The 21,305-nt window shown below is 44.0% G+C and overlaps 1 protein-coding gene across 5 annotated transcripts in view; it reads right to left on the reverse strand.

Annotated features, from left to right (window-relative positions):
* Positions 1 to 21,305, reverse strand: part of RNF216 (ring finger protein 216) — a 171,098-nt gene that overhangs the window by 85,530 nt on the left and 64,263 nt on the right. For 4 of the 5 annotated variants that reach the window (XR_014839929.1, XR_014839930.1, XM_021086051.2 and 1 more), the window contains exons 9-13: positions 20,263 to 20,402; positions 13,896 to 13,946; positions 12,558 to 12,695; positions 10,600 to 10,748; positions 10,037 to 10,115 (exon numbers count right to left, since the gene is read on the reverse strand). Coding sequence is in view for 3 of the 5 variants with exons in the window: in XM_021086051.2 (XP_020941710.1) it covers positions 10,037 to 10,115; positions 10,600 to 10,748; positions 12,558 to 12,695; positions 13,896 to 13,946; positions 20,263 to 20,402 (557 nt within the window). In the remaining 2 variants the exon portion in view is untranslated. Of the gene's footprint in view, positions 1 to 4,579; positions 5,092 to 10,036; positions 10,116 to 10,599; positions 10,749 to 12,557; positions 12,696 to 13,895; positions 13,947 to 20,262; positions 20,403 to 21,305 lie in introns of those variants that run through there. The other variant, XM_085016322.1, reaches the window with a different exon arrangement.

Here is a 21,305-nt window from a genome sequence, read left to right on the forward strand (position 1 = left end):
CAGCCTGAGGCCTTAAGTTGTGAGTGGGAACCCTCTGGCTCTGAAGGAAGTGACTCACCTTGAGAAGCAGGGGCAGCCGAATCCCTGCGAAGGAATTCCCACCCCACCCCACTTCCTTTGTAGGCTTGCATTATGCATCGTGGACTTTACACAGTAAATGGGCCCTCACTTGGGAACTTAAGTATCCTTTTCTTACCCAGACATTTGGCTCTTCTCAACGTTACTTCCTGAATAAAGGTCTTCCCTGACAGTGGGAACAAGAGGATCAAGCTTCATTCATATCCAGATAAACATAAAGGCCTGTGCTCAGCACAGGAGTCAGCTGACTGGCTGGCCCTCAAATTATGGTGCTGCTAATAAGTGCCAAGCGTCCACTGTCACAGCTGGAGCTTCCTTGGCACTGACAGCTGGTCCAGACTCATTTACATTCTCTTCACATAGCCATTCAGCTACTGTGGGCGGCTGCAGATGCCTGTTTTTTAGCAAGAGACTGGTTCATTCACTGCAGATGTGAATTTGGGTTATATTTCACTGCTGTAGAGTCAATAACACTGACTGCTACCAAGGATAGGATGGGGCCTGGAAAGGGTGGAAAAAGAATGATTAGGGAAGAAAGTTGGCAAGTGAGAGAGATACTTAAATATAAGCGACACTGGGAAAAGATGAGTGGGCACACAAGCACATTCACCTTCTCATGCCCCACTAAAGGACACCGAACGAGGAGCTCTCCACGGTTTTGCTGAGTCAAGTCTCGTCACTTCCCTTAGCACCTGCTTCATGTGTATTCTTAAACCTCCACCTTGTGGCCCTGGCTACCTTTCCAGAAAGCTCTGCTTACATTACCTCAGAGTTTATGGAGCAAAGTTATGTTCTAGACAGGGAGAAAGAGACCCAGCAGGGAAATTTCTGACTCTAAAACACATTCCAGAAACATCATTTTCAAATCTCTTTTTATCTAACGCCCTGCTGTCTGACACCAAACACAACCAGTCCACTCCTAAAAGCAGCATTTTGAAAACAAACTGATGAATCCTTTATCTGAGGACACACAGGACGCTGAGGGCCCTGACAAAGGCATTCCATCACATCAATGAAACAAAGACTCTCTCCCCATTTCATCCAAGATACAGTGTTTTATTCTTCAGGGATTTGGGGGGAATGATTCCAGGCATTCAAGCCCTCCTCCCGATAATGCATTAATATAAACGCCTCATCTCAGAGTGACAAGTTCCTGGACATCTCACTGGAGTTTAGATTACTGGCAAAGACAGTGCAACGAGAAAGACGATGCCCTTAGTCTCACAAGAGCCAAAATTAGCCTGTGGCTCATTTCTGGAAACTGAGGAATCTCTAAGGATTAATGGTTTAGCCGCCTAGCTAAAGAGAAAGGATGCCACCAGGAGAATGTTGCACGAGTGAAAAAGGTAAAAGCATGGGCCCTAACAACGCCGACATCTTTTGACGGTAAATTCTGAAATGGACACAGAGGTTTGCTCTGGTACTAAACCGAAAAGAATTCTGTCAATTCTGCTTACAAGACAATGTTTTGCTGATGCACATTTTTAAAATCCCAAGAGAAAACCTTTCCCCATGGAGTATCAGTGCCACCTTGTGGCGAATCTTTCCATAGCTTCGAATAAGGATCAAACGTTTTGGTTTTAAGTTATCTTTTCAAAGGATGGAGGGAACTTCTCCGTAACCGGCTGTCATGGCCTCAGGTTCCTATGAGACCGTTTTCCCTTTATTTCCCACAGTGGGTCAAACCTGCAGAATTTACCCTAATGGTAGAAAGCAAGCCCAGAGCATGAATGCTGCAGTCCACAGGCAAGGGTCGGGCTCTGAAGCACCCTGTAATCAGTAACACTTAAGCATGCATCCTCTTCACTTAACACACTACTGAGGGATACAAAACGACTGGAGTAACTGGAAAGGCGTATTTTAAACTTTGAGAGCAGGACTCAACATTCTGAAGGTAACATCTTCCCTAAACTGACCTACCAATTTGATGAGATTCTAACGCAAACACTACCAGCATCCTCAGATGCCTGCGTCCTGACTCCGGTAACCTAACTCCGGGAGGGCCTCACCCCAGCCCTCCCAAGCTCCCCGCCTTCCCTCCTCTGCCTCCCCGCAGGGTTCCCTCTTCTCAATGCTTCTCACTCCTGACTCCAAAATCTTCCTGCAGCCTAGATCTCTCCTTGTGTTCCTGGCCTTAGTCATATCCCAAATGATTACTAGGCACCTGGGATGTACGAGGCGCTAGGAAAAAGTACGCTCGCTGGGTACTTCCAGTCTCTACTCTCAGCACGTCCACACAGAGGTGATCTCTCCTGGAACCTTTCTCTCGTTCTCAGTTTGTGTGAACAGCATCATCACCCACTCAGGGGTCCAAACCAGACAAGGGAGTCACCTGGGCTTCTCTCCACTCCGACAGTCGAAACAGCTCCTTCTAATCCTATCCTCCTTCTATCTTTCAAAGCAGCTCCTTTTCTCCACCCCCACCACTGATTCTGGTTTTCATAATCTCTATCAGTCAGAATGTGCTGGATGACCCAGCACATGCTCCTGGAACAAACTCAAACAAGCTCAAAACAAACTTATTTCTACATGTCCATCATGACAGAAGGAAAAGAAACAAAGAACCATATGCTTTCTTTTTAAAATTGTGGTTAAAAAAACACATGATGTGAAATCCACCCTATTAACACACCGTAGGCATACACTGCAGAATTGTTAACTGTATGTGCCCTGCTGCTTAGATCTCCGGAACCTCTGCATTGGGCATGACTGAATCATAAACCCGCTGCACAGCACCTCCCCTCCCCCCCTCCCCCAAGCCCTGGCAGCCACAATCCCGTCTCCCTTTATGGTCTGACTGCTTTCCATACGTCCTCTTAGCAGGATCACGTAGTGTCTGTCTTGCTGTGACTGGGTATCTCACTTAGCATGATGTCCTCCAGGTTCACCCATGTCATCGTATGACAGAATTTCCTTCTTTCAAATACTGAATAATCCACATTTTCTTTATTTAGCCACTGATGACTATTTCCGTATCTTGGCCATTGTAAATAATAATGAACATGGTAATATAAATATCTCAACATCCCATTTTATTTTTGTTTTTTTTAGGGCCGCACCTGTGGCATATAGAACTTCCCAGGCTAGGGGTCCAATTGGGGCTGTAGCTGCCGGGCTCCGCCACAGCCACAGCCACGCCACGTCTGAGCTGCGTCTGCGACCTACACAACAGCTCATGGGAACACCAGATCCTTAATCCACTGAGCAAGGCCAGGGATCAAACCCGAATCCTCATGGATACTAGTAGGAGCCATGATGGGAACTCCCAAGATCGCATTTTCAATCTTCCCATCGCATCTCAGTGGTTAACGGATCTGACTAGGAACCATGAGGCTGCACATTCAATCCCTGGCCTCACCCAGTGGGTTAACGATCTGGCGTTGCCGTGAGCTGTGGTGTAGGTCCCAGACACAGCTTGGGTCCCGTGTTGCTGTGGCTGTGGTGTAGGCCGGCAGCTACAGCTCCAATTGGACCCCTAGCCTGGGAACCTCCATATCCTGCGGGTGCAGCCCTAAAAAGCAAAAAAAAAAAAAATCCAGAAGAAGAATTGCTAGGTTGTATAGTAGTTTTATTTTTAATTTTTTGAGGACACGCCATAACATTTTCCATGGCAGCTGAACCATTTTACATTCCCACCACCAACATGTAATGGTTTCAATTTCTCCACATCCCTGCCAACACTTGTTATTTTTTTATTTTTATTTTTTTTTGCTTTATATGGAAGTTCCCAGGCGAGGGGTTGAATTGGAGCTACAGTTGGTGGCCTACACCACAGCCACAGGAATGTAGGGTCTGAGCCACCTCTGCAATCTACACCACAGCTCACGAAAATGCCAGACCCCCAACGAACCCACTGAGTGAGGTCAGGGATCAAACCCGCATCCTCATGGATACTAGATGGATTTGCTTTCACTGCACCACAGTGGGAACTCCTGTTTTTTATTTTGTTTTTTTTTGTGTTTTTAGGGCCGCATTTGTGGCACACGCAAGTACCCAGGCTAGGGGTTGAATCGGAGTTACAGCTTCGGGCCTATACCACAGCCACAGCAATGCCAGATCTGAGCCACATTTCAACCCACACCAGAGCTCATGGCAACGCCAGATCCCTAACCCACTGAGCAGGGCCAAGGATCAAAGCCTCAACCTCATGGTTCCTAGTCGGGTTCATTTCCACTGTGTCACGACGGGAGCTCCTCTTTTTTTTTTTTGATGGTGGCCACTCTAACAGATGTGAAGTGGTAATATTTCATTGCGGTTCTGACTTGCATTTTCCTGACGATTAGTTATATTGAGCACCTATTTATATACCCGTTGGCCATCTGTATGTCTTCTTCACAGAAATGTCCATCCAAGTCCTTTGCCCATTTTAAAATTGGGCTCTTGCTGTTATTTGCTTGTTATTGAGTTGTAGAAAGTCCTTAATTAATAACAAATATTAATGCTTTAACAGTTAATAATTTGCAAAAATAAAGTTCTCCCATTTCGAAGGTTGCTTTTTCACTTTGTTGATTCCTTCCTTTGCTGCCCAGAAACTCTTTAGTTTGATGCAGTCCTATGTGTCTATTTTGGTTTTTTGATCTCTGCTTTTAGAGTCATATCCAGGAAATCACTGACAAGACCAATGCTAAGAACCTTTCCCCCATGTCTTATTTTAGCAGTTCCATGAGTTTTAGGTCATTTGCACCTTTGATCTGTTTTGAGTTGATTTTTGCATATGGTATAACATAAGGCCAATTTCATTTTTTGGCATGTGGTTATCCAGTTTCCCAGCAACACTTGTTGAAGAGTCTCTCCTCTTGTGTGGTCCTGGCACCCTTGACTGTATATGCAGGGGTTTAATTCTGGGCTCTCTATTCTCCTGTTGCTCAGGCTGTTTTGGTCATGTGGCTTTCTAATATGTTTTGAAGTGAGGAAATGTGAGGCCTGAAGCTTTGTTCTTCTTTCTCAAGATTGTTTTGGCTACGTAGGGTCCCTTGTGGTTCCACATGAATTTTAGGATTGTTTTTTCTGTTTCTGTAAAAAAAATGCCATTGGATTTTCATAGGGATTGAATCAATCTAGAGATGGCTTTGGATAATAAGACTTTTTTTTTTTTTTTAAATGGCCTGTGGCATATGGAAGTTCCCAAGCCAGGAGCTGAATTGGAGCTGCAGCTGCAGTCTGTGCCACAGTCATGGCAACACAGGACCCAAGTGGCATCTGTGACCTATGCCACCGAGTGCACCAACAATGAATCCCTAACCCACTTAGTGAGGCCAAGGATCAAACCCACATCCTCAAAGACACAAGGCGGGGTCCTTAGCCCACTGAGCCACAACGGGAACTCCATTTTAATAACCAATCCATACACAGGGATATCTTCCCTCTGATTTGTCTTTAATTCCCTTCAGCAATGTTTTGTGGTTTTTAGTGCACAAGCCTTTCATCTACCTGGTTAAGTTTTTCCCTAAGTACTTTATTACTTTTGATGCTATTACAGACGGGACTGTTTTCTTCGTTTCCATTTTGGATTATCTGTTGTTAATATATAGAAACTCAACTGACTTTTGTATGTTTATTTTGTATCCTGCAATCTTGATGGGTCTGTTACTTCTAACAGTTTTTGGTGTGGGGTCTTTATGGTTTTCTACATAGAAGATCACGTCATCTGTGGGCAGAGATAATATTACTTTCTGATTTGGAGGCCTTTTGTTTCTTTTTCTTGCTTATTGTTCTAGATAGGATTTCCACCACTATGCTGAATAGAAGTGGCAGAAGTGATCCTTGCCTTTTTGCTGATCTTAGTGGGAAATTTTAGTTTTTCATCACTTAGTACGTTAACTGTAGGCTTTCATACACAGCCTTAATTGTGCTGAGGTAATTTCCTTCAATTCCTAGTTTGTTGAGTGTTTTTATTATGAAAGGGTGTTGAATTCTGTCAATGGGTTTTCTGTATCTATCAGATGCCAGGATCTTTGTCTTTCTGTTAATGTATCTACTTCATATTCACTGTTCCATGTTGAACCATCTTTCATCCCAGGGATAACTCCTACTTGGTCATGGTGTACAAGCCCTTTAATGTGCTGCTGAGTTTGGTTTCCTAATATTCTGTTGAGTATTTGTCTGGGATGTTGAAACAATCTATTTTAAGCTGATAACAACTTTGATCCATACAGAAACTCTACTCTCTTGACTCCCTCCCATTTTATGTTGCTGATGTCACAAATTACACCTGTAATTTGTATACTGTGTATCCATAACTATATATATATAAATTTTTTTTTTGGCTTTCTAGGGTAGCACCCTAGGCATAAGGAGGTTGCCAGGCTAGGGGCTGAATCAGAGCTACAGCTGTCGGCCTACGCCAGTGTCACAGCAATGCGGGATCCGAGCTGCATTTAAGACCTACACCACAGCTCACGCAAACACCGGGTCCTTAACCTACTGAGCGAGGCCAGGGATCAAACCCACGTCCTCATGGATACTAGTCGGGTTTGTTAACTGCTGAGCCATAATGGGAACTCCATAGAACTATATTTTAATGCAGTTATTTTTTATACTCTTGTCTCTTTAAGTTCTATACCAGCACTAAAACTGGTTATAGACACACAGTTTTCCGTCTGTCTACATATCTACTTTCACTAGCTTTATACTTTTATGTGCTTTTTGTTTCTGTACAGCATCTTTCTTTTTTAGGGTTGCACTCGGGGCATATGGAAGTTCCCAGGCTAGGGGTCGAATCAGTACTGCAGCTACTGGCCTACACCACAGCCACAGCAACACTGGATCTGGGCCAGATCTGTGGCCTATGCTGTAGCTTGTGGCAATGCTGGATCCTTAACCCACTGAGTGAGGCCAGGGATTGAACCTGCATCCTCGTGGATACTGGTCGGGTTTTAAACTGAGCCACACAGTGGGCACTCCCAGCATCTTTTCATTTCAACTCAAATGACTTTGTTGTTATTTTCTTGTAAGACAACCAAGTGGTGATGAACTCCCTAAGCTTTTGTTTATCTGGGAATGTCTTAATTCTTCCCTCACTTGGCTACGCCAGCGACAGTATTCTCAGATTGGTAGGTTCCCCCTCCCCTTATTATTTAAAAAAATTTTTTTGGCCATGCCTGTGGCATGTGGAAGTTTTAAGGCCAGGGATCAAATCTGTGCCAGAGCCACAACACGAGCCACTGCGGTGACAATGCTGGAGCCTTAACTCAATGTGCCACAAGGGAACTCCTGAGTATTTTTTGTTCCTTTGGTTGGACCCTATTTCTTCTTGTACCTTTTTACTTTGTTGGGATTGACATATCTGAAAAAATAGTCACTTCTCCCACTCTTTATAGACTGGCTTTGTACAGAGAAAGACTTTGACCAATCAGTTGGGCTACAGATCATGGGGGCCTCTTAAACCTTTGCTGTGGATGGACCTTCTCTGGATGTAAGAGTGAAATTTCCAGTTTAGAGAGGTTTTGCTGGTTTCTTTTTTCAGGCGTTTGTAATCTCTTGCTCCCTCTGGTGTCTATCCACAGTACTGCACATTCTTTGCGGCTGCTGTTTTTTGTTCTCAGTAGTCATCAGGCACCTGAGACTTGGGTCTCGTCAGTGCTCTGGGCTGGGCAAGAAACTAGTTGCTTGGAGAGCTTCCTCTGCACCCCCCACCCCACCAAAAAGCTGGAACACTGGGTTTACATTCCACTCCTTCCTCCCCCTTGAGAGAAAAGCCACAGAGCTGTTTCGGCCTCATCTGCTACTCCAGGTCCTGAGGAGCAGCGCAAGCCAATCAGCTCTCTTCAGTTCTCAGAGGCCTCCAAGCATCTAGAGTGTGCAGAGGCCTGTAGAGCTCTGAGTCAAGTGAGGCAGAAACCAGTTCTGTGGGCAGTACCCCAAGAAGCCAGAACAACGGACCCATCTCTTTCCCTCTCCAAGCAGAAGCTGGGAATTGGGGGTTTTCACTTGCTCTTTCTATACTAAGCCACGGAAAGGGGCAATGCTTGAGTGAGTGTATGCTGGCTCACCAAAGCCAGCTGCTTTTTGTTCTTGGCAATTCAAAACCTGGTGCCCTGTCCTGTAGGTGCTTAGATTCAGGAAGGACATAAGCCAGGCCCTTGGGGAGCCCTCTGAGAAGTCTGAATGTTAGATGTATGCTCCATGCTGCTCTTTCCCTCTGCAGGGAGAGGCGAGCAGTTAGGAGTTTCCTCCCAAGTGTGCTAAACGTGCTGGGGGATGGGCCCTGGGGAGTGAGTTCCATGAATTTTCCTACAGGCCTCCATGCAGCTGGTTTTGCACTGCCTGGAGTGCAGGAGCATCGTAACTGACTTCTAGATTTCTCACAAAGGGAACTGGTCTATGTGTTGCTGCATCATCACTGTTTTTGTGGGGGAAGGAGGGTTTGGAGTTACCTGGTCCACTACCTTGCAGACATCACCCCTAGGTATACATTTTACCACTTCTTCTGCAAGTGATCTCTCACCATACTAACACTTCATTGGCCAAAAGAAGCTACATGGCCTCCTCCATGTTTACCAGGGCATGTATATTCCTCTGGGAGGCTTTTACTAATATACCAGTTTGGATGTTCTCAAAATACTCCTGGGACATTACTTCAGACTCATATGTACTCTTACACAGTTCTGTAACTGTCTGTAGGCTTTCAGGTCATAAATGAGCACTTTCATTGGCAGAGTCTAATTGGGAATCACACCAGGAGATGGCGTTCCCAGCTCCAACCTGGCAACCCATGCAGACTCCAGAGGAGATGCTGGTGACGCCCATCTCTCACTTCGATGATTCAAGAGCTTTTCACGCCCCCATCCCCCGCCTCCAAAGGGGCTGAAAGCCTGCACGCACGGCCCCGGTCCCTCCCGGCTCATGAGCCTTTCTCTCCACATTCCCAGCATCAGTCAGTGTCCACAGTGCTACTGCTCCTTGGATCTAGAACATTCCACATTTCACTGTCACTTTACTCCTACCCCTTCTTTCCCTTGGCTATGGCCTCCTTGCTCTCTGCATCTCAGTTCAGGCACCACCGTCTCAGGCTTTCCAGCGCTGGACACACTGGAAGCACACAGGACAGTCAGTTACCCTGCCTGCTCAGCTCCAAGATGCCAGAGACTATGGGAACAACTGTTACAGCCACAGCCTCGGGTGGAGACAGATCACTAAAACGATACATCAACTGTAAGACAATATCCACATTTTACACAGAAATGTTAACGTTGCAAACAAAATGAGTAAAGTTTTAGTCTATCAGTGCATTTTCTTCTTTTCCTCAGTATCTATTTTCACTTTTTCACTCCTCCAAAGGTGGAGATATTATAACATCCAACTCTGATAATTCTACTTTAGAAAAATGACTTGAAACATACTTGTCTAAGTGGATGTCAATATTATATTCCTTAAAAACTCTTAAGGAGCTTATAAGTGGCGGATCATTTTTAAGACATTAAGACATTCTTAGTTCAGAGAGTAGGAGTCTAGCTACAAGACAAAAGGTTTTCGGCAGCAAGCTCAGACAGCTTGGTCCCATCTGACACAATCGCTCCTTATGAGAACGGCAGCGTGGATCATCTACCAGACGTGACAGCGATGCCATCATGATGGCCAGTTTGTTAATCAAAGCAGTAGCGTGTGAACTTCGAAAGTGGCAGGAAGCGTGCGCGCGCTCAGGCGCATACACAGAAAGCACGTGTTTGAGCACAGGAGGGTGGTGCGAAGAGCAAGTGAGGAAAATGCTGGCAGGTGGAAGAAACAAAAGCCTGCATGTTCTACACTACAGTATCTGCCCTTAAGAGAAGAGAGCGTAAAACATGGATCTGGAGCTCGGTGACTGCAATTCTGGAACTGGCCCCCATTCACAGTGCCCACCTTCATTTGTGTGCCTGGAAAAGAGAGCCCTCAAATCCTTCTCAGGGGTTGGCATGCAGATAGGTAGCCCATTATACCAGAATTCAAATAAAATCTAGAAAAAAATCTGCCTCCCTACCTTTCGGCAGCGAGGATTGGGACAACTGAACCTCTTCACATCGCTGTCCAAGAGAGCAGGAAAGCTGCAGGACGGGCACCTGCGGCCAAAACAGCAAGAGGACCATTACTCAGAGCGTCAAAACCTGATTTGGTTCCAGGTGACCGTTCCTGTTAGGACGGCGTTTTTAGCTGGACAACCACATCTCCTTTCACTCTTTACTTTTCATTCAAACATGAGCTGAAGCTCTCCTTTGTGCTGGCTCTCACCAGGAAACGCAGGTGCCATTCCGGGTCCTGACTCAGTGCAAACCACTCGATAAACATTCCTTTCTGAGAACTCCTTACACATGTCACCTTTCCTCTAACCCAATACACACGGACTATACCTATAAGCCAGATGTCAATACAAGCTTCAACTGCAGATTTTTCCATGAATACAACTGTTCTTTTATTTCAAAGCAAGACATGCCAGAAAACCTGAAGACAGGGCTGTTATAGAATTCTCATCATCAACTGAAGCAGCCAGGAAGAGCTTCCTAATGGGGAGTTGACAGATGACAGCCCGTGACCCCGAGAACTCACCTGACAAGCTCATCGGCATAGGCTGCAGCAACTTCCTCCTCCGCTTTTCGCTCATAGTATTTATACAGGATGGTCTGGGGAAGCACCTTCTCCAGTTCACTGGCTGGGAATGAACATGTGCAGCTGCCTTCCATGCAGCTGAGCTCTGACTAGAATGATGAGGTCAGGAGGCAAAGGGAAAAAACAAATTAACAAAGTTTCTGAAACACAAAAACCCCCAAGAGGTTAAATAATGCATCATCTTTCACTGGAAAGCTGCCACCAGATACACCAGATTCTTAACCCAGTGTACCACAGGGTAACTCTTGGTTAGTATATTTTAATAATATTTTTATTTAAAATATGTACTTTTTTAATTTTTATTTTTTGTCTTTTGTTTTTTTTAGGGCCGCACCCATGGCATATGGAGGTTCCCAGGCTAGGGGTGCAATTGGAGCTGTTGCCGCTGGTCTACGCCACAGCAACGCCAGATCTGAGCTGTGTCTGCGACCTACACCACAGCTCATGGGAACACCGGATCCTTAACCACTGAGCAAGGCCAGGGATTGAACCTGTAACCTCATGGTTCTTAGTCGGATTTGTTTCTGCTGCACCATGATGGGAACTCCAAAAATATATACTTTAAAAAAAAGACATAATGCTATTATATACTTAAAAGACTACAGTATAGTATAGACATAATTTCTACATGCACTGGAAAACCAAAAATTTGTAGGACTCATTTTGTGAGACCCTTAACCCGCCATAGCAGGAGCTCCTGAAAAGCAATCTTTGCTTTTATTTTTTTTTCACTGAAGTACACTCTATCTATAATGTGTTAATTTCTACTGTACAGCAAAGTGATTCAGTTATACACATATATACATTTTTAATATCCTTTTCTATTATGGTTTATCTCAGGGTACTGAATATAGTTCCTTGTGCTATAAAGTAGGACCATGTTTTTAATTTGTTGTTGTTGTTGTTAATTTTGGTTTCTAAGTGTTCATTAAGACAAAATAAAACTCCTTTCCGATGCTGGTATCAAGAGAAACTGACTTTGGACGGAGAAATAGAATCTTGTATAAAATATTACTCATTTTAATAAAACTATACAATCTTATTTTTTTTTGGTTAGGCCTGTATCCATGGCATACGGAATTTCCCAGGCTAGGGGTCGAATTGGAGCTGCAGCCGCTGGCCGCAGCTACAGCCACATGGTATCTGAGCAGCATCTGCAACCTATACCATAAATCACAGCAACAATGAATCTCTGACCAGAGAGGCCAGGGACTGAACTGGTATCTCATGGATACTAGTCAGGTTCGTTTCCACTGTGCCACAACGGAACTCCCCATACAATCTTTTTTGTTGTTGTTGCTTTTTAGGGCCACACCTGCAGGTTCCCAGGCTAGGGATCAAATCAGAGCTCTACCTGCCAGCCACAGCCACAGCCACATAGGATGCGAGCCATGTCTGCGACCTACACCACAGCTCACGGCAACGCCGTATCCTTAACCCACTGAGCAAGGCCAGGGAGTGAATTGGAAATCTCATGGTTCCCAGTCGGATTCGTTTCTGCTGCACCACAGCGGGAATTCTCATATACGATCTTATACAAATTTTGTTAAAAAATACTAATCTGCACCCTCGTATATTAAAATAGGCTGCAAGGTTTTCTCTCTGTATTTATCCTTTGTTTTAACTGCAAACAGGAAGATTAGTGAAGAAGCAGGTGCTCCTGTGAGCATGAGGGCGTGGAAGAATCAGACCATTTTCTGAAAAGAAATGTGCTCTGCTTAGAAGACAATCACACAAAATCAGGGACTGCCTAGGAACCACACCCACACTGGCATGTCTTAGCAGTTCCACCTCACCTCAGAAAAGGCACCTCAGTGGGGCATGTAGACTTGACTACAAATGTGGTCTCCTCAGATTCTGAATGCTCCCTACATACGGACACACTGCACAGGTCTTACCTTTCCAGACCCAAAGACCGCCTCTTGGGCGTAGCGGATGAGGCACTCCTTGCAGAACAAGTGGGCGTCGGCGCACTGCGTCAGCTCCTCGAACGGGAACTCCCCGTAGCAGCAGCGGCACTCGATCAGCTGGCCGTCCTGTGGGCCGGCGGCAACACACGTCAAACGCCCACACTCAAGCCGAGGAGGAGGCCGCCATGACTCATACACCCCATGCCCGAACACGTTCTCAGGTGGAAAGTAATCCCCAGAAGCCACAAAACAATGATGAGCTGTTTTTTGGAAGGGCTTTTTTTTTTTTTTTTTAAGACCGCATCCGTGGCATATGGAGGTTCCCAGGCTAGGGGTCGAATCAGAGCTGTAGCTGCTGGCCTACAGCACAGCTACCGCCACTCCGGATCCAAGCTGCTGCCTGCGCCCTACACCACAGCTCACGGCAACACCAGATCCTTAAACCACTGAGTGAGCCCAGGGATCGAACCCGCATCCTCATGGATACCAGCTGGGTTCGTAACTGCTGAACCATGATGGGAACTCCAATGATGAGCTGTTTTGTGCTGTGTAAATCTGGCTTAAGACGCTGGCACAAATATTAATACACAGCTAAAGCTAAAGACAGATTTTCATAGGTTTGGGGGCATTCTTTGGCAACATCCTTTAGATAAAGTTTTATCATATTCCATGAATTCCATGGTATCAGCAGTACTAAAACATCTACAATCAGATGCTAACATGATCTTAAGAATCAGGGACAAGTGGCATGAGGGGTGTTACCTAAAAAGTTTCAAAAGTTGGATTTTGCTCTTCTTAAGACAAGCGTGTGAAGGGGGGATGTCCCAGCCCAAGCTTTATCTTAGGAAACTACTCAAGTTATATACAGCAGCGATCTCAAGTGAGTCACTAGGAAACTTACTCTATTACTGGCACTGATTGATCCAGTCACTAGTCCATTTCTACCATGTCAGAAAGGGCAACTACGTGAGGACGGCAGACATACAAAATCCGTCTGGTCCTGAGGACAGACACATCGATTCCTTCTAACTCTATAGGAGACACGTGAATTCCAAATTCCGCTCTAAGACACTATCCAATGGACTCCAGGCAATATTTTTTAAGAGGAACAAGGCTAACCATATGATATTCCCTTTAATGTGATCCAGTTTGGTATTAAGAATGACTATAATGGTTAACGAATCTGACTAACTTGGTAGAACCACAAACTCAGCAGATTAACAAAAGGGAACCAATTTGCCATCAAAATACCCAGGAAATGGGATTAGAGAAAAACAGCCAATGAAAATACCCAGAATAAATGAATGAGGTGAGATTTCAAACTACCTTTTGATACTGTTCTTCATTCATTTGCAGGGCAAGCAGAAAGTCTTCATGCTGAGGAATAAAACAACCACACATGCAGATGTAACGTTAGTAAACATGTCACAGACCATTTAGCATTTATTTCCATACACATAAAAGAACTCTATTTTTTTTTTTTTTTTTTGTCTTTTTTTTGTTGTTGTTGTTGTTGCTATTTCTTGGGCCACTCAAGCGGCATATGGAGGTTCCCAGACTAGGGGTTGAATCGGAGCTGTAGCCACCAGCCTACGCCAGAGCCACAGTAACGCGGGATCCGAGCCGCGTCTGCAACCTACACCACAGCTCACGGCAACGCCGGATCGTTAACCCACTGAGCAAGGGCAGGGACCGAACCCGCGACCTCATGGTTCCTAGTCGGATTCGTTAACCACTCCGCCACGGCGGGAACTCCTCCAAGAACTCTATTATTAACAGTCAAGTTACCTGAGAGTAAAATTTACACGTATTAGAATGCTAACCATAAAAAAGAAAACCACACAAGTACTAGAAGATATGCGGAAAATGTTCTTAAATCTGACTGAAAATATAGGAAGAATTAGAGACTGACATAAAACACTTATGAAGAGTACAGAACATCATAAGCAAACAAAAAACTACATAGGTAACAACCAAGTTTGACAACATACTTCAGTGGTGAGGTTAGGGGGGAAACAGGCACTCTTAAATATATTCCTGGGCACAAAGCAAAACAGTACCACCACTATGGGGGGGAGCTGGCTCTATGTAACAGTTACAGAAGTATCTACACTCTAATTCATCAATCCCACTTCCAGCAATCTATCTCAAATTCACCCAACGTAGAACACGTGAAATGATGAAGGCACAAAGTTCATTACCACGGTGCTATTTATAACAGCAAAAAATGGGAAACAATCCCAAACAGCCACCAACAGAGAAGTAACTCAATCAACTCTGCAGGCAATGGCACACTAGGCAGTTTTTCAAAGGAAAGAGAAAATTTCTCTACAGAGTCTGTGGAGTCACTGCCAGGATGCACTGTTAAGTGAAAAAGTCAAGATCAGAACAATGTATACCTTTTAGGTAAGAAAGAGAGGTAAATAAAAAACGTGTGTGTGTGTGTGTGTGTGTGTGTATCCATATATATGTTTTAGGTAAGAAAGAGAGGTAAATAAAAAACGTGTGTGTGTGTATCCATATATATGTTTTTACATTACATAAGGAAAGACAAACCAAAAACTTTTATTTTTTTTGGCTGCGCCTGCAGCACATGAAAATTCCCAGGCCAGAGATCAAACCTGTGCTGCACCACAGCTGCAGCAATGCCAACTCTCAACCCGCTGCACCACACAGGAACCTCCTAGACTGTATTTAGTAACCTTACTATTGGTAATAATTTTGGAGTGTTATTTTTGGAACTAATAAATATATAATATAGGATAAAGGAAATAAGCCATTATGGTAATGTTATTAAAAACCAAGATTTTTAGCATAAGAGGAAAGAAATACAAACATAAAGAAGTAAAAAACCCAGGAGTTCCTGTAGTGGCTCAGTGGTTAACGAATCCAACAAGGAACCATGAGGTTGCGGGTTTGATCCCTGGCCTTGCTCAGTGGATTAGGGTTCTGGACGTGAGCTGTGGTGTAGGTTGCAGACTCGGCTCGGATCCCGTGTTGCTGTGGCTCTGGCGTAGGCCAGGCGGCTACAGCTCTGATTTGACCCCTAGCCTGGGAACCGCCATATGCTGCAGGAGTGGCTCAAGAAATGGCAAAAAAAAAAAAAAAAAAAGAAGTAAAAAAACCTGTAAACCAAAACTGAAATAAAAACCTCAGTATGGGCGTTCCCACTGTAGTACAGCGGGTCAAGAATATGACTGCATGAATTCCCATTTGGTTTAGCGGGTTAAGAATCCAGCCAGTATCCATGAGGGTGTGGGTTTGATCCCTGGCCTCACTGGGTGGGTTAAAGGATCCAGTGTTGCCTTGAGCTGCACTGTAGGTCATAGATGTGGCCTGGGTCTGGTGCTGCTGTCGCTGTGGCCGGCAGCTGCAGCTCTGATTTGACCTAGGGGAACCTGTGTACGCCGTGGGTGTGGCCCTAGAAAGACCGGAAAAAAAAAAAAGGTCGCTGCAGAGGCATGGGCTTGATCTCTGGCCTGGTTCAGTGGGTTAAAGGATCTGGTGCTGCTGCAGCTGCAGCATAGGTAGCTGCTGTGGCTCAGATTCAATCCCTGGCCCGGGAACTTTCTTATGCCATGGGTGTGGCCATTAAAAAAAAAAAAAATCTCAGTATGAATTGCTACAGAAAATAAGGCACCTTGGAGAAGTTGGTGATTCCAAGACTAGGTTAGGAAGAGAAGAAGTTGAACATGGATCACCAGGTGTGCCAGAAAGCAAGGATGCTGTCAAAGACAACTGGGGCAGGGACAGAGGAACTAACCTGAAGGCGACGTCACTGGCCAAAGATGGGGTGATCTGGACATCAGAGAGATGACCACAACCATCTTGCCAACACTTCTGATGCCAATGGTGGTGATTAATGGCAAACGTGGAGTTTTGATACTACCCTGCGAAAAATGCCAACATCTGGAAGGGCTACATAACCCAGTGATTAAGTGTTGATGAAAAGTCATGCATGGGTGAAAGATTCATTCAAAATGCAAAAGCTATACTAACAGATGCCATCACAGGTAACTCCGACAGATGGATCAAGATGACACATCCTCCAAAGTTCTAACTCCATCTGGGATCTAGAATTTTACCATTGCCCATAAGTAACGACTTCATTCATTTTTGAGAAAATTTCTGCCAAATATTTAAATTTGAATAATCATAGTTTTTGTCAGTCATTTTTTTTTTTTTTTTTTAGTACAAATAGGCATTCTGTGGGAGAAAAAAGTGCCTAATTCAGAAGCTTGCAAGTCAATGTCCCAAATGTTTCTGCATGCGGAAACTATCGTAGTTAGTATGAACAAAAGGGCTCTGTGCATACAGTAGGCCCTCTGTATATGTGGGTTCTGCATCCATGGATTCAACCAACCTTGAATCAAAAATATGCAGGGGAAAAATATTCCACAAAGTTCCAAAAAGAAAAACTTGAATTTACAGTGAGCTGGCAACTAATTACATAGTTATTTACGTAAGTACTCTGGACATAATTTAAAGTATACAAGAGGAGGAGTTCCCATCGTGGCGCAGAGGTTAATGAATCCAACTAGGAACCATAAGGTTTCGGGTTCAGTCCCTGGCCTTGCTCAGTGGGTTAAGGATCTGGCATTGCCGTGAGCTGTGGTGAAGGTTACTGACAAAGCTCAGATCCTGCGATGCTGTGGCTCTGGCGTAGGCCGGCAGCTACAGCTCCGATTCGACCCCAAGCCTGGGAACCTCCATATGCCGTGGAGCAGCCCTAGAAAAGGCAAAAAGACAAAAATAAATAAATAAATAAATAAGTAAATAAAAGTATACAAGAGGATGTATGTGTATTCATTCATTCATTCATTTATTTTTGGCCATGTCTGTGGCATGCAGAAGTTCCCAGGCCGGGGATCGAACCTGTGCCATAGCAGTGACAATGTGAGATCCTTAATCTACTCAACCACCAGAGAACTCCCACATCTCTCATTTTAAGACAAAAGCTAGAAATGATTGAAGTTTAGTGAGGAAGATATGTCAAAAGCTAGGCCTCTTGCATCAAAAAGCCAAGTTGTGGATGCAAAGGAAAAATTCTTGAAGAAAATTAAAAGTATTACTCTAGAAAACACACAAACGATAAAGTGCAACAGCTCTACTGCTAATATGGAGAAAGTTTTAGTGGTCTGGACAGAAGATCAAACCACCACAGCATTCATTTCCTTCAGCCGAAGCCTAACCCCAGGCAAGGTCTTAACTCTCTTCAATTCTATGAAGGATGAGACCAGTGAGAAGATACAAAAGCGTGAGGCTAGCAGAGGTTGGTTCATGAGGTTAAAGAGCAAGAAGTCATTTCCAAATCATAATAGTGGGTGGCAAAGCAGAAGTACTGATGTAGAAGCTGTAGCAAGTAATCCAGAGACCTAGCTAAGATAATTAATGAAGATGAATTAATTACGGCTACATGAAACAACAGATTTTCAAATGTAGACAAAACCGCCTTATACTGAAAGAAGATGCCATCTAGGACTTTCACAGCTAGACAGGAGAAGTCAGTGCTTGGTTTCAAGGATTCAAAGGACAGGCTGACTCTCTTGTTAGGGGTTAATGCACCTGATGACTTGAAGATGAGGCCAGTGTGCCTTTGCTATTCCCCAAATCCCAGGGCCCTTAAAAACAGTGCTAAATCTACATTGCCTGTGTTCTATAAATGAGACAACAAAGCCTGGATGACAGCATATCTGTTTATAACATACATGGTGAATATTTTAAGCTCGTTGTTGAGAATTACTGCTCAGAAAAAGATTCCTTTCAAAATATTACTGATCACTGAAAAGCTTCTGGTCACCCAAGAGCTCTAATGGAGAGAATGAGATTAATGTTTTCATACCCGTTAATATAAAATCCATTCTGCAGCCCATGGATCAAAGAGTAACTTTTGACTTTGAAGTCTTATTTAAGAAATACATTTTGGGACTTCCCGTTGTGGTGCAGCAGAAACAAATCCAACTGGTATCCATGAGGATGTGGGTTTGATCCCCGGCCTCAATGAGTGGGTCGGGGATCCGGGGTTGTCATGAGCTGTGGTATAGGTTGCAGAAGCAGCTTGGACCCCGAGTTGCTATGGCTGTGGTGTAGCCCAGCAGCTATAGCTCCGATGTGATCCTTAGCCTGGGAACCTCCATATGCTTCAGTTGTGGCCCTAAAAATTAAAAACAAACAAAAAAACCCCACAAAAACCAAAAACCAAAAACACAAACATTTTGTAAGGATTTTATCTTGCATAGTGATTCCTCCAATGGATCTGGACAAAGTCAACTAAAAACTTCTGGAAAGGATTCACCATTCTGGATGCAATGAGAACATTCCTAATTCATGGGATGAGGTCAAAATACCAACATAACAGGAATCTGGAAGAAGCTGACCCTAACACTCAGGGATGACTTTTCAGTGGAGAAAGTAATTTCGGATGTGGTAGAAACATCAAGAGACCTAGAATTAAGACTGAATTGGTGCAATCTCATGGATAAGGAACTGTTGCTTTTTAAAAAGAATTTCTCTATTTATTTTTATTAGAGTATAGGTGATTTATAACATTGTGCCGATTTCTGCTGTACGGGAAGAGTTGCTTCTTATAAATGAGCAAAGAAAGCAGTTTCCTGATATGGAATCTCCTGGTGAAGATACTAGCAAGAGTGTTGAAATGACAAAAAAGGATTTAGAAAATCACATAAACTTAGTTCATAAGGCAGCAGCAGGATTTGAGTGGACAGACTCCAATTCTGAAAGAAGTTCTACTGTGAGTAAAATCAAACAGCATTGCATGCTACAGAGAAATCATTCATGCAAGGAAGAAAATCAAGCAATTTGGCAAACTTCATTGTTGTCACGTTTGAAGAAACTGGGGCAGCCAACCCAAGCTTCAGTAAGCACCACTTTGAAGAGTCAGCAGCTACCAACAGAGGCAAGACCCTCCAGCAGCAAAAAGATCATGACTTGCTAAAAGCTCAGATGATGGCTAGCATTTTTTTAGCAATAAAGAACTTTTTAAGGCACAGACCTTGTTTCTTTAGACATAATGTTATTATTGCACACCTACTAGACTACAATATAGTGTAAAAATAACTTTTATATGCACAGAGAAACCAAAAAATTCATATGAAAGCTTTATTGTGGTGGTCTGGACACAAACCCACAATATCTCCTAGGTCTGCCTGCATTAAGAAACACACGCATGTGCATGCAGCTCCAATTAAAATGCTCTATCATAAATATGATCTAGAAAAATATGAACTTTGGTCAATATCATTATAAAACCTAGTTTTGTTTTCTTTTAAAAGGTTTATCATTTACTCAAATTAATCACTCAAAAGAAAAGGCAGGAGTTCCCCTTGTGGCTCAAGTGGTTAACGAATCCAACTAGTATCCCCGGCCTTGCTCAGTGGGTTAAGGATCCGGCGTTGCCTTGAGCTGTGGTGTAGGTCGCAGACACAACTTGGATCCCATGTTGCTGTGGCATAGGCCAGTGGGTACAGCTCAGATTTGACCCCTAGCCTGGGAACCTCTATATGCCACAAGTGCGGCCCTAAAAAGACAAAAGACAAAAGACAAAACACACACACACACACACACACACACACACACACACACACACAAAAGGCAAATCTTAAAAGACAGCTTTATACTAAGCCCTGACAGCAAATCAGAATCCTCGAAACAAATTCCAAGCACATCTTCCCACCTCTGCCATCTCTTTGATTTTCTGCTCATAGAACTCCTGCTCTTGCTGCACAGCTGGAAGGAGGGCACGCCGGTCATAGAACCTACAATGTCGTCGCTTGTTTTCCAGAAAGAACATCCTCTTTTCTATTTTTATGTCACCTAGAAGATACACGACAATGCGAAATCATGCAGACAACTGTTTTGCTAGGAATCCAGGTCAGCCACCCCCGTCTTCTGTGGCCCAGTCCCCCGAACCTATTTCTACCAGGACGTTTGGTAACTTTGCCATAACTTGTTCTCTTTGGGAAAACTGTGCTCCTTACCATTCCCTAACATTCCATGAACTTCCTCCCCTCCACCCTCGCCTCGTTGTGCTCCGGTTGGAAGGTCTCTCCTTATCCTGTCAGTACCGCACTGTGTGAACACACTGCAATTTACTATTTACTCCCGAGGACGGTGGCTCGGCAGTGTTGTTATGACCACGGCTGCTGCACCTGTATCTGTGATTCAGCTGAGCATACGTGAAGGAGAAGAGCTGCTGGATCAGCTCTAGCAAACAGGGCCAGTTTTCCAGGTGTCTGTTCTGCAAAACTGTCTCTTCCATGCAGATTTTCTATTTACTCACAAAGGCCTTTTTTTGGTAATCTCTGTTATCAACATTTACTATACTTTGATACATATTTTTTTCTTGTTCATTCTCATTAGTTTAAAAAAAATTAAAACACTTTATTTTTTGATTCTTTAGAAAACCAGTTTTTGGTTCTCTATTCTGTTCCATCCACCTACGTGTCAGTATTTCTGCCAAGACCACTATAGCTATGTAATAAATCTTGAAATCTGGAAGACTGCTATCTCCCATTTTACTCTTCTTTTAAAATTGTTTTAGCTATTCCAGTACCCTGCCTTTCCACATAAAATTTGGGATATGGTGTTCCCTTTGTGGCTTAGCAGGTTAAGGATCAGACAATGTCTCTGTGAGGATGCAGGTTTGATCCCCAGCACTGGTCAGTAGGTTAAGGATCTGGCATTGCCACAAGCTGTGGTGCAGGCTGAAGAAGTGGT

This window comes from Sus scrofa, chromosome 3 (genome assembly GCF_054392235.1).
Source record: "Sus scrofa isolate SSC_HxYL_T2T_F1_AM1 chromosome 3, Sscrofa_HxYL_maternal_Yorkshire_Landrace_v2.0, whole genome shotgun sequence".
Taxonomy (NCBI): Eukaryota; Metazoa; Chordata; class Mammalia; order Artiodactyla; family Suidae; genus Sus; species Sus scrofa.